Source organism: Camelina sativa, chromosome 17 (genome assembly GCF_000633955.1).
Source record: "Camelina sativa cultivar DH55 chromosome 17, Cs, whole genome shotgun sequence".
NCBI lineage: Eukaryota > Viridiplantae > Streptophyta > Magnoliopsida > Brassicales > Brassicaceae > Camelina > Camelina sativa.
This window is the reverse complement of record NC_025701.1, coordinates 30,077,971-30,092,302: the sequence shown is the minus strand read 5'-3', so window position 1 is coordinate 30,092,302 and position 14,332 is coordinate 30,077,971. Positions and strand designations below refer to the sequence as shown.

The window sequence follows — 14,332 nt, the reverse complement described above, 5'->3', positions numbered from 1 at the left end:
TTTAAAACTAAAAAAATCTCATAGTCAAACTTTTGTTTATTTTAAAAGCATATATATATTTTTTCTTACTTTGATTTTTTTCTTCTCTTTAAATAGATATTTTATTTTTGGATTTCTAATAAAACTTAAATTTATTAGTTCAAAACTAAAGTTAAATATTTTGTAATTTGTTCCCATTAAATGTGCTCTATAGGGTAAGAGGCAATATCCACCCATATCATCAAAATCAAGATCATTGATCTATGCAAATTAGACCATCAATTTAAACATGTAACTTTGAATGCAAAAATGAAGTTTTTTTCTTAAATTTTGTTGTACATTTCTAACAGTAGACATGATAAACACTTCATATATATGGATCGAGATGATGAATGTAAATTGTAAAATAAAAATATTAGAAGAATTGATCAAGATGAAAATTCACTTGGTACTTCTAGTTTAAGTATTCGATTCATGCTTTATTTTATCCTACACAAAAACACAATGCAGAAATTATTCATAGGAGACTTCTAAGATGATGGATCCTAAAGAGAGCTGACCACAATCGGCAACAACCCCTACTTCGATGGCTTCCCAGACAAATATCCGACCTTCTCGATGACCTTGACGACGTCTAACCCTTCCACCACCTGCCGAAACACCACATGCTTACCATCGAGCGAATTGGTATTCACGGTGCAGATGAAGAACTGAGATCCGTTGGTGTTGGCTCCGGCGTTCGCCATCTACAGGATTCCTGGTCCTGTGTGCTTCCTCTCGAAATTCTGGTCATCGAACTTGGCCCCGTACATCGACTCGCCGCCTGTTCTGTTCCCGGCTGTGAAGTCTCCTCAAGTTTATGATGAAATCTCCTCCCTGGCACATGAAATTATTCATAGGATAGTTAGTTATGGTTAGCTTAAAGAAAACAAAAAGTAAACGAACATTAAAACAAAACAGAGTGAAAGTGAGAGATGACTCGATTGCAGTCGAAAATGGTTTTTATAGACTTGCAGAAACATAAATTTTGGAGCGAATAATTTGATTTTTGACTTAAACTTTCAATTTATTGCTAAAAAATTTTAGATCACAATCTTAACAAAAGAAACTAATAGAGATATATTAGGAAACAATATTTATAAATTCAAAATAATCTAAAATCAAATATCTTAAACCCAATTGGTAATAAATTAGATATTATACGATAATCATTAAGTATAGATAATTTTGGTAAGTAAAAAATTACTAAATAATATGAGCGAAATTAGTAATAAAGATTGATTCATATAATAAAAATCGTAATTAAGAGGTTAGTAATCCGATACTAAAAATAAGGAAAGTAGGATCTGCGTCACTCTATTCTTGATCCGAATCTATTATTCCTAAACCGATTAATATTAGTTTATTAAATCGATTAATTAATAATTAATTCAATGGCAGTCTTGTAAATAAGTTTGAAGTTGAGGATTTAATAATTGTACTTGGAAAATGAATATATAGATATTTGATCATTCCAAGATTTAAGGTTTTGACCAAAAAAAAAAAGAAAAAAAAAAGAAAACCTCTTTATTCGCAATCTAATTCAAAGTCTTTAAGCTTCTGTCATTGGCTTAAAACTAAATTTAAAAATGGAATATTTTCTGGATAAAAAAATAAAACCAACGAAGCAATGACATGGCAAAGACGTGGTCTCCACTCTCTCAAGACTCCTCCCCAACAGAAAAAATATTAGCAACGTCGCCGGAATAACCAACCAGACGTCCTTCTTCTTCAGTTCTTCTTCCTTCTGATCTATTTCTTCACATCATCCAATGCGATCACCAACCTTTACGAAACCTTCAATGAAACCTTCTTCAAATCCATCTTCCTTCTCCGTCAGATCCTCCTCCGTCGCTGTCTCGTCACACTCAGCAACGGTTGAATTAAAACAGAGGATCTTAACCTCTCTCTCTCGTCTCGGTGATCGCGACACTTATCAGATTGCCGTCGATGATCTCGAGAAAACAGTCCTCTCCGTCTCCGATTCTCCCGATATCCTCCTTCCCGTGCTTCTCCATTGTCTCTTCGATTCCTTCTCCGATCCTAAAGCTCCGGTCAAAAGAGAATCGATACGACTCCTCTCCTTTCTCTGTCTCACTTACACCGATCTCTCCTCTTCTCAGCTCGCCAAAATTATCTCTCACATCGTTAAGCGTCTCAAGGACGCTGATAACGGTGTACGCGACGCTTGTCGCGACGCGATTGGCTCTCTCTCTGCGCAGTTTCTCAAGGAGAAGGATGATGGAATTGGGTCTTCTTCTTCTTCGTTGGTTGGGCTATTTGCTAAACCCTTGTTTGAAGCAATGGCGGAGCAGAACAAAAGCTTACAATCTGGTGCTGCGATTTGTATGGGGAAGATGGTGGATTCAGTTACTGATCAGCCTCCCGTTGCTGCTTTTCAAAAACTATGCCCTAGAATCTCTAAGCTTTTGAATAGCCCCAATTATATTACTAAGGCTTCACTCTTGCCTGTAGTTGGAAGCTTGTCCCAGGTTTGTGCAATGTGGTTTGTCTAAAGTACAATGCCTTTTTAACTTGGATTAAGATTCACTTGCTTGAAATGTTCAGCTGCTTTTAGTTTGTGCTTCGTCTCTAGTTTTGGCTACTTGTGTTTCTATGCTAAGAAGATTAGGAAGGGCCCGAAGGGGTGTGCTCAGACTTTTGGAATCTTGATTTATGTAATCTAGAAATGTTTTTGTGGCACTGGACTAAGAGATAAGCTATGTTTTGGTCTCCTTTACTAGAGAAATGTGATGAAAGCAAACCTTTATGTGTCTAAAGTTCATTGTTCATCTCTGATCTGCTTGGTGGTCAAATCTACTGGGTCTTCTCTATGAATTACATATTTTGAGGTATGAAATTGTTGCAGGTTGGAGCTATTGCACCACAGAGTGTGGCATCACTGCTACACAGCATTCACGAGTGCCTTGGATGTACTAATTGGGTTACTCGTAAAGCAGCTTCTGATGTCTTAATCTCATTGGCCATCCATTCTAGCAGTTTGGTAGCAGACAAAACAGATTCCACTCTTACAGCTCTTGAAGCCTGTCGCTTTGATAAGGTACACTCCAATTTCATTTCTTTTCAGTGAAACTATGTTCTTACAGTCACGTGAATTTCTGTAAAGAAACGACTTTATACTTTTTGTGGATTTAACATCTTAGCTTATAACAGTTAGCATAATTATGGGTTCTTTTCTTAAGATCTTCCTGGAAGAGGAATCATTTGCCAATATCTAAGGTTAGAAAGGATATTGACACCAGGGAAAGAAATGCAGATTACTCTAATGGTTACGATAAATTAGCTCTCCCTTGTCTTTAGAACCTTATGAGTAAGCCGTGTGTAATTTTTCTGATCAACTAAACAGTGCCAAAGGTATACAAGCTAGACTTGGATAGTAATAAGAATTGCGGATGTTCGTTATACAGTATAATTTACAAATCTACTGGGTCTTCTCGATGGATTACATACTTTTTCCGACATCTTTATGCTTCATTCTGAAAAGCGGCTATATTTTCTTTGGCGTGCAGATAAAACCTGTTAGAGAAAGCTTGTCCGAAGCACTAAACGTCTGGAAGAATATTGCTGGAAAAGGTGAAGCTCGAACATCTGACGAACAGAAGGATGTGTCATCTGAGCAATGTATGTCAGAAAGGAACGGAGAAACTGATTCATTTGCAAGCGACGGAGCAGGGCTGGTGATTCGAGGCTCTTCTGATGGTTTGAGCAGTAATTCAGATTCCATTTCAAAAGCAGTTCTCATTTTGAGGAAAAAAGCACCTCGATTGACTGGCAAAGATCTTAACCCAGAGTTTTTCCAGAAACTGGAAAAAAGAGGTTCTGATGATATGCCAGTTGAAGTTATTCTTCCCTGTAGGCAAATGAATTCGTCGAACTCAAACACAGAGGATGAATCAGATGCAAATACTTCAGTATCGAGGAGTAGGTCAAAAGGTGTGTGCAGAACAGCTGGTGTCCATCTCAAACAAAGACATTTTGGAGACTTTGCAAGAGAAAAAGGGGTTGATGAAAGAATGAACGGAGGTGACTCACGGTTGAGAGCATTTGATGGGGATCAAACCGAAGTAATCCAGGCAGAGGCATCTGAAAACAGAGGGAATTGGCCACCTTTACAGAGACAGTTATTGCACTTGGAGAGACAACAAACCCACATAATGAATATGTTGCAGGTACTATTTTGATTTCAAATCAATATAGTGATTTGGTTTGAAGAAGTTTCACTCTTAAAAGGTGAACTCCTTTATCATTGCAGGATTTCATGGGTGGTTCACACGACGGCATGATAAGTTTGGAGAACCGTGTTAGAGGTCTTGAGAGGATTGTAGAAGAGATGTCAAGAGAAATTTCCATGCAATCAGGTAAGTAAAACTGCTTGATCTCCCCAGTTAAACAACTGCAACTTGTTGAGTCCATTTGCAGAAAGATATTTATTAGTCACCAAAACTTAAATTATCTTCAGGTGCGAGGGGAAAGGCGGCAGCATCATGGAGGTCTGATGCAAATGGATGGGATAGTTCTAAGAATGGAGCTTTTTCTAGAAACACTCAGGCCAGTACAAGGAGGACACATGGCACTGGTCCTTCGGACTCTGAGCATTCAGGTAATAGCAGAAGAGCTTGGGACAAAAGCTCTGTACCCATAAGACTAGGTGAAGGACCTTCTGCTAGAAGCGTATGGCAAGCATCAAAAGATGAAGCTACGCTTGAAGCAATACGTGTGGCTGGAGAAGAGTGTGGAACGTCAAGGAATAGGCGAGTATCTATTCCCCAAGCAGAAGCAATAATGGACGAAGATGATGATGAACGTGGAGGACAAAAGGGAGACCTTATCTGGACTAGTTGGAGCAATGCGATGCATGCACTCCGAGTTGGTGACACCGACTCTGCATTTGCTGAGGTATTATCTACCGGAGACGATCATTTGCTTGTCAAGTTAATGGACAAGACCGGTCCTGTTCTTGATCAACTCTCGAGTGATATTGGAAACGAGGCTATCCATTCTATTACACAGTTTCTCCTGGATCATACTCTGTTTGATATATGTCTATCTTGGATTCAACAGGTAACAAAATTCTTCATTGTTTCTTTCCAAGATTCATGTTTTTTACCTCAGATCTTTTTGAATTAACCTGATCGTAATTATTATCTGTCAGCTGCTGGAAGTAAGTGTAGAAAATGGAGCAGACTTTATAGAAATACCGTTGGAGTTAAAGAAGGAGCTTTTGTCGAATCTACATGAAGCTTCGTCGACAACAGATCCTCCAGAGGACTGGGAAGGTCTAGCTCCCGACCATCTTTTGGTCCAGTTAGCATCTAACTGGACCATCGAGCTCCAACATTTTGACCCGTAGGAATGTTTGGAAGACATTTCATTGTACAGATATATGATTATTCTTACACTTGTGAAGCACTAAAAAAAATAAACATTGAATATTGATACTTTTGAGTCAATGAAAGCAGCCACTATACATCTGATCATATATAATACTGGTATAATCTTAAACTTCCAAAAAAGTAGAATAATGGTGCTCCTTAGTGCATTTTATGGTTTGCGATATTGCTTACTATTAAATCACAAAAGGACATTAGTAATGAGATAGAAATCCTATGTAAGGAACGATAATATTATCATATTCGACAAAAACGAAACAAAAAAAATATAATTAACCTTGAAGTTCCATAGGAAAAAGAAAAAAGAAAAAAAATCAAATGTTGTTACAAAGCCAAGAGACTCTCAATGTTAAAGCAAGTATGTAACCGATAGAGATGTCCGTTTCCAAGTCCATTACTGAGCATAAAGTCAGCACCCGCGACTCCTTTGAATTCGACTTTTCTGGAGCTCTTTTTCTCCGGATCATAATATATAATACAAAACGATCGGAGAGTGTGTGTTGGTACAAAAACAAACTCACCATCATCAGTGGTACCAATTAATCCGCAGGATGATTCACGAAATGGTATAGTATAGTGTTTGCACAACCATTTAGCATCCTCCAAAACCCAAAGTGTGATTTTCGTATGGTTCGAGTTAAGACCAACACAAGCTAACTTACCCCCATAAGGTAGAAGCTTACCCCACCATTTATTACCCCATGGCATTTCTATCACATCATGGAACTTTTCAGACCTGACATCAAAACTCATTATAACGCCAACATTGGATTTGTCAAGGCTGGCTTTATAATATACAACACCGTTGATGCATCGCCCATCATTGCCACTGAAAAAGTTAATAAAAGGTTGATGCTTATGGTTGATCTTGATGCTTCTCCATTTTTTTGTAGCTGATCCTGTTAACGTAAGAATTCGACACTCATCAGAAGTTTTCTCACGAGGCATGGACACTACTTTGTGTTCACACGCCACGGGATCGTATCCTAAAAACACTGATATACCCTTCCAGGTGGTTTTGGGTTTGGGCAAGGTTGAGAACTTTCTAAAGGTAGGGTTCCAAATGAAGGGTGTTGCTGCTCTCCGGAAGCAGATCAAGCCCTGGACAGATTCCGTGAAGGACAAGCGACAGTACCTAGGGTATTTCATTTGATAACTATCCACTTGCTGATCAGGCTCGTTCGGGTTCTGAATGGAGAAAACAAACAGCTTTCCTTTTGTTTTGAACAAGAGTAGAAGACTCGATGAAGACTGCTTTGGAAACATGTTGCTAATGAAATATGGATCGGTGCTGATCGAGGACCATTGCTTCGAAACGCAACGAGATCTCAAAACTGATTTTGCTGGCAGCTTTGAAAGTATCTTCGACGTTACATCCGAAGGAATTGATGGCGATGACCTGCTTTTCTCGATTTTTCTCATCCGAAGGAATTGATGGCGATGATCTTTGATAGCTTTGCTTAAACCCCTATAATTCGTTCTCTTATTATATATATGGGAACCCTAACAAAGCTGTGATATACTCTCTCTTCTTTTTTATTTCTTTTTTTTTTTTTTTTTTAAANACTAGAAAAAATCCAAAGATATATATTATTATTATCCTTTCGGAGATTTATGATAAAATTGGAACGATAATGACAAGATTAGCATGAATAACAACAACAAAAACCGAACGATATTGGAGCTAGATTTGAAATACAACTTGGAACCCCTACATGTTAGAAACATAAACATTAATTTGGATTTTTTAATCTATATATGCTTAATGTTCCCATGTGCATTCATGTCTTGTAATTTTTTGTTTGACAGCTCACTTTGTAAATTATTTTACTCAAAGATCACAAATTTTTATGATAATCTTAAACATATGAAAATAGCCATAAGATTATAACTAAAATGTAAAGACATGAAACCATATAACAGTTCAGTAACTCATCTTACCACTTTCAAACTTAAAAATTAATACATGATAAAAGTAGAAGCTATAAGCTCTTAAGGCTATGCACATAGGATTTTAAACAACCAATATTAGTTAGTCATCTCACTAATTAACATTTTTGCTTAAGGTGTCCACATAGTATTTAAAACAACCAATATGGATCAGACATCTCACTTATTAACATTTTTGAAAATATAATAGTTTTCTATATTATTAACATCTCACTTATTAACATATATATACCGTCCCACATCTGGTAGAAAAGTTTTAGACTAATATGCTAAATAAGAACCATTATAAATAAGACTAATATGCTTCTAACAACAAATGAACAGGAAAGCTTGATTTATCAAGCGTCCAATTTTAAAAGTTTTATTCGGTTTAATCTGATGTTATATTTGAGCAAATAAAAACATTTAAAAAGTTTTTAAATATTATAATATTTTAAAAAGTTTCTAAATATTATAATATTTAAATTTTTTAAAAGTTTAAAATATTATAAATATTGAAACTTTGAAAAGTTCTTAGCTTTTACGAAATTTAAAAATGAACAGGAAGCATGATTAATCAGGCATCCAAACTTAAAAGTTTTATTCGGATTATTTTGGTTCTTTATTTTAGAAAATTTAGACATATTTGCCGACAAAAAATAAAAAGGAGATAATTTAAACAATAATAAAATTTCCAACAATTTAGATTACACATACAATTGATTTCCGGTTCTTTATTTTAGACAATAATAAAATTTCCAGCAAAAAGTAAGTTGTGTAGTACTTCAAAACAAAAAAGTTTTGAATGATTATTCAGTGATAGAAAATAAGGAAGCGGACGAAGACGAGGAAGAATAAAAGTATAACAAAGAAGCGGACGAAAGTTATGTGTTAATTTAAAACAAAATTGTTCTCAACGATTATCCAGTAGAAGAAAACAGAAAATCAGATAAGAGAAAATAAGAATAAGAGTATAACGAAGAAGTAGATGGTGAAAGTACCGATGACAACTACCATACAAAATTGAAAATGAAGATGACGAGAAAGAATATAAAAGTAAATGAAAAAAAATACGAAGATATAAGTGGTGGTGTTCCATTGAATATGAGAAACCAAAACTGGTTCAAAGTTCTTTTGATCAGAATTGATTTTTAAACACAACTGATTTTAATATTTTTTAATTGTGTATTTAAAATAAAATTATTATCTTAATAATAACTTAAATTATCAGAATACTATATTTCATAACTATCATTAATTCTATATAATTTTATCTAAAAATATTTAAAAAACCCACGCTGGGTTCAAAACCTAGTAGTTAAGAAATAATTTTTGAATTTGTTACATATTTTTACGCTTGATCACATTTATTGTTACGCTGAATATTTTAGTTTTCAAATAAATTCCAGAACTATTTTTAGGCATGATCACATTTATTGTTATCAAAATCTAATTTTTTTTTTTTTGCTTAAACAAAAAATCCAACTAATCCCATAATATATGGAATTGCCTTTTGTTTACGATTCCGTTTAAAGAATGTAATATTGCTGATTTAATGTGCTAACTTTTCAAATAAACCCATGAATTAATCTGTTTAATTATATGATTAGTTGTCTTTATTACCTTTAATCATTCTATTTTGTTTGTGCTGTCTTTTCAAGAAAGCGTTAAGCGGTATCTGGGTGGTGACCCTACGCCTAGCGCCTAGAACGCTTAGTCGGAGTCTACACGGTTTTTAGGCGGTTTAGACGTTTACAACATAAATTATTATATATATAAAATTATGTAAAAATATATGTTAGGAAATTAAAAATATATATATATATATATATATAATATAAACAAAAGTAAGAAAAATACATTTATTTAAGTTATGTTAACAACATATAAATGTTTATAATCACGTATGCATATAAAACTCAATAGTTTAAATATATGTAGTTAAAAATTAAAAATAAATAATAAAATAAAATATATGTTATTTTAAACAGTTCAGGTGGCTGCCTAGACCACTTTCGTGAACACTTCTAATGACATTTCAATGTAATTTTTTTATATTTCAAATGTTAGTTTCTTATCTGTACTTCTCAGTATAGTAGAATTAATAAAAATCATAAAAGCTGCATGAATAAAGTGTGTCACTATAAGAAATAAGAAAAAATATATATCAAGACGTGAAGGTTTCCATGTGACTGGGGAAATATTGGATCTCACGCAGGGGTCTCTCTCCAGTCTCCAAGTCCATAGCGTTGTCGAAAATCATAATCTGCAATCCCATTGTACTCGACTCGTCGAAACGTCTTTGTCATTGGATTAATAATATATATGATATGAAGATCAGATTTGAGCGCCGTCCTTGGTAAATAAATCAATTCATTATCACCAGTGATACCTATTAGTTTGAACTTGTTTTTTAAACCCCGACCATAGTGAGAAAGAGGTAACAAAATATGATTCGACCATTCGAATTGTTTTGCATCATTCAAAACCCACAATGAAACACTATCATGGGTGGAGCCAAGACATACTAACCTTCCTTGATTAGATACCATCATCACAGGCCAATACTTATCCTCCCATGGTAATTTGCATCGTCAAAATTTTCAGATCTTACATGGAACCTCATTATAACCCGATCATAATCAATATCGGCTCGATAATATAAGACACCATTGACGCATGTGCAGTGTCCATAATCTTCTGTGCGATTGCCAGTGAAAGGGCTGTGCTTGTAGTTGGTTTTGACAGCTCTCCATTGTTCTTGAGCTGGTCCCAAAGTTAAAACCCTACACTGATCATCGGATTCTCTATAATCATACGGCATGCACACTACTTTGTGACCCGTAGAATGTTTGGAAAACATTTCATTGTACAGATATATGATTCTTTCACTTGTGAATCACTAAAAAAAACACATTGAATACATATGATACTTTTGAGTCAATGAAAGCTACTATACATCTGATCACATACTGATATAATTATCTTAAACTTCAAAAAAGGTATAAGAATGGTGCTCCTTAGTGCATTTATGTTTTGCAATATTGCTTACTATTATTAAATCACAAAAGAACAATTAAGTTTCAATTCATAAGGAAAAAAAAAAACAATCAAATGTTACAAAGACAAGAGACTCTCCATGTTTAGGCAAGAACGGACCGGATGTATAAGTGTGTTTCCAAGTCCATTACTGCGCCTAAATTCAGCATCCATGAGTCCTTTAAATTCGACTTTTCTATAGCTCTTTTTCTCCGGATCATGATAGAAAATACAAAACGGGTTCAGAACCTAAGGTAAATAAATAAACTCACCATCATCAGTGATAGTGTGATACCATGTATTCTGCAAGTTTCATTCAAAAGCTGATAATATGGATCAGTAAAGTGTTTGCACAACCATTTATGTTTCGTAGCGTCCTATCCAAAACCCACAATGTGATATCCGCGTTGTTGTTCGTGGTATAATTAACACAAGCTAACTTACCTTCATAAGGTATTAGCTTACCCCAACACGGATTAACCCATGGCATTTCTATAACATGAAACTTTCCAGACTTGACATCAAAACTCATTATAATGTCAACATTGATCAAGGCTGGCTTTGTAATAAGAACACCGTTGATGCATCGCCCATTATTGTAACGATCGAACAGGAAGATGCTTATTGTTGATCTTGATGGTTCTCCATGTTTTTTTAGCTGATCCCAATTCTAGAACTCGAGACACTCATCAAAAGCTTTACCACGAGCACGAGGCATGCATACGTAGTTAGTAGGGTTAAAACCCTAATTCCCTTATGATAAGAAAGGCTGACTTTTAGTAATCGAAAGTTTTAGGTTCGTGATTTATTGTATGGTTTACATATGTGCACTAATAGATGTGATTAAATTTTCTAATAAATTAAATTAATTAAAAAGAACCAAACTTTGATGGCAAAAAGCATTTTAATTAAGTTTTCAACCCCTAAATGCTGGAAACATTACATTGTTCGTAGTTTTTTGTTTCTTTGATTCAGCTAAAGCTACTAACTACTATACATATAGTACCGTCATATTCAAAGAAGGTATATGCTTATTGTTTCCATGTGCATCCATGTTTTGTAATTAGTTTACCTAAAGATCACAATTTCTTTATGTTGGTAATAATTAATTAGAACTGGATAGAATATATCATAACAATATGAAAACAGCCTGAAAGTTATAACTAAAATGTAAAGACAACACTAAAGATTAAAAATGAATAAAGGTATCACTACAAAAATAAGAAGAAAACAAAGAAAAAAGATAATTATTAAGACATGAAGGGTTCAATGTGATTGGGAAAATATTGGATCCCACGCAGAGGTCTCTCTCCAAGTCCATAGCGTTGTCGAAAATCATTATCTGCAATCCCATTGTACTCGACTCTTCGAAACGTCTTTGTCATTGGATTAATATATATGATATGAAGATGAGATTTGAGCGCCGTCCTTGGTACATAAATCAATTCACCATCACCAGTGATACCTATTAGTTTGAACTTGTTTTTCAAACCCCGACCATAGTGAGAAAGAGGTAACAAGATGTGATTCGACCATTCGAGTTGTTGTGCATCCTTCAAAACCCACAATGAAACACTATCATGAGTGGAGCCAAGACATACTAACCTTCCTTGATTAGATACCATCATCACAGGCCAATACTTATCCTCCCATGGTAATGTCATTGCATAAAACGTTTCAGATCTTACATCGAACCTCATTATGACACAATCAGGACCAGTAAGGGCTCGATAATATAGAAAACCGTTGACGCATGTGCAATTTCCATAACCTTCTGTGCGATTGCCAGTGAAAGGTTTGTACTTGTAGTTGGTCTTGACCGTCCTCCATTGTTCGAACGGATTTTTTTCGTCTGTTTTTTTCCAACGAAAAACTGACCAACACGAGTCTTGTTAGAAATCTGTCGCGTCTGAAATTTCCGACGGATTACTGCCCGTCAGAATTTCCGTTGGTTTTAGCCTTGTTTTCTTGTAGTGTTCTTGAGCTGATCCTAATGTTAAAACCCTACACTCATCGGATTCATACCAATCATACGGCATGCACACTACTTTGTGTTTACCTTCGATAGGATCATACCCTAAAAAGACTGTTATATTCGTCCAGCTCTTGTTAGGTTTGGTTAAAGGTGTAAACTCTCTCTTAATAGGGTTCCAGACTATTGGAGTTGCTGCATATTGTAAGCAGATCAAGCCATGGACTGACTCGTTTTTTATGGTGAATGAACAATAACTTGGAGAGGTGATTTGGTAACTATCACTGATAGGTTGAGAAGAGGAGTAATAAAAAGAGTTTGGGTTCCTATTGTGTTGATAAAGAGAGAAAACAAAGAACCTGGCTCCAGATTGGAAGAAGAGTAGAAGATTTTGTCGAGTTTCCAACGAGTTGGTGAGATATGGATCGGTGGTGAGTGATGACCAAAGCTTTGAAACACAACCAAGCCTCAGAACAGATTTCACTGGCAGCCTTAAGAATATGTCTAAGGTTAGATCCAGAGGTAAGGAAGGTAATGATATTGACGACGACGACGACGACAATGAAGATTTTCTTCTTCTGTTTCTTTTTCTTTCGATCTTGTCTTTTGGTTGCTCCATATTTTTTTTTTTGGTTGAAAACCCTAATTCACTATCGTTCCTCTATTTATCTCTTTGGTGGCTATCGATCGGCAAGTTGGCATTAAAGGTTCTCAAGCCTTGTTTTTTTTTTTTTTTTTTTTTTTTTTTTNAATATCAGTTCAAAAGAACCAACATGAAGGAAAAGAGTTTATAAAAACAGTAGGATGCGGAGATGTACGCGTTTGACGTGCCAAAGAATCCGCATTTACATTAGCATTTCTAGAAATAAGAGATAAAGAGAAAGAACAAAACTCCTCCCTGTCCATCCTGTTAACGTTAAGGTAAGTCTTGAAAGCCGGCCAGTCCTGAGGAGAAGACACCATCTTCATCAAGTCTGAGCAATCTGTATAAAAAGCCACCTCTTGATAGTCATGACCAATCATGCACCGCATAGCCCAGACAAAGACTTCTACTTCAGCATGTAAAGGGGAAAGACTACTTCTGAAATTGGCGGCTCCCTTCTTCGTCGAAGATTCCTGATAGGATGAGCACACCCAACCTGCACCCGCATAGTCATTCCCCGCTTTCCACGAGCCATCAACAAAACACCTGTAACCAGAATAAGCAATAGGCAGATTCCCTACGCTCCCCCCCCCCTCTCGCCAGCTAGTGACTCTGGGACTCAATGATAAATTCTCACCCACATCCTCTGCCTGAGCCTGCAACCATGTAGCCCCCTCCCCTACCGCTAACCTTACGACCTCGTCGGGTTCATCCCTAATATTCTTAAACACAAAAGCATTCCACGCCTTCCATATATACCACATAATCCAAGAAAAAGCCACTACATGAGAACCCAGGAAATGATCCATATTTGCATACAGAGAGTCTATAGGGAAAGAAACCGGTCCAACTGGCACATGAGCTAAAGCCCATGTCTGTCGAGCTGGCGGACATCTAAAAATAACATGATTCACCGTTTCATCATCAGCCCCACAGCGAGCACAACTGGCACCACAAGCAATGCCCCACCGCTTCAGATTTGTCGTAACCGATATACACCCGATAAGACTTGCCACATAAAGTGTTTTATCTTTGGGGGACAAGCCACCCGCCAAACTCTGACAAGGAGTGGAGTAACGTCTGGCCCAAACCGAGGCACCTGAGACCCCTGTTTCGCCAATTATTATGTAACATACCCTGATTTAACCGAATACTTCCCGAATTTCGTAAAATGCCAATCTAGTGAGTCGTCCAACTGGGAACTACCCAACGGTATAGTCCTGATCAAAGCGGCATCCTCTAGAACAAAATGCTCAAGGAGCATATCTATATGCCAAGAAGTTCTCAAGCCTTTCATAAAAGATAAAACAAATAAATGTT

General features: G+C 36.0%; 2 protein-coding genes and 1 pseudogene across 2 annotated transcripts; 1 reads left to right on the top strand and 2 right to left on the bottom strand.

Moving 5' to 3' along the window:
• On the top strand, positions 1,671 to 5,513 carry LOC104758387 (microtubule-associated protein SPIRAL2-like). The gene is made up of 6 exons (XM_010481248.2): positions 1,671 to 2,510; positions 2,888 to 3,079; positions 3,549 to 4,208; positions 4,292 to 4,397; positions 4,499 to 5,100; positions 5,192 to 5,513. Exons 1-6 carry the CDS (start codon positions 1,791 to 1,793, stop codon positions 5,387 to 5,389), a joined length of 2,478 nt encoding a protein of 825 aa, XP_010479550.1. The 5' UTR covers positions 1,671 to 1,790; the 3' UTR covers positions 5,390 to 5,513.
• Positions 5,754 to 6,851, bottom strand: LOC104759933 (annotated as a pseudogene).
• LOC104759932 (putative F-box protein At1g47730) lies at positions 11,648 to 12,988 on the bottom strand. Its single transcript, XM_010482799.1, has 2 exons — positions 12,376 to 12,988; positions 11,648 to 12,228 (listed from the first exon to the last, which is right to left on the bottom strand). The coding sequence occupies exons 1-2, from the start codon at positions 12,986 to 12,988 to the stop codon at positions 11,648 to 11,650; spliced, it is 1,194 nt and encodes a 397-aa protein (XP_010481101.1).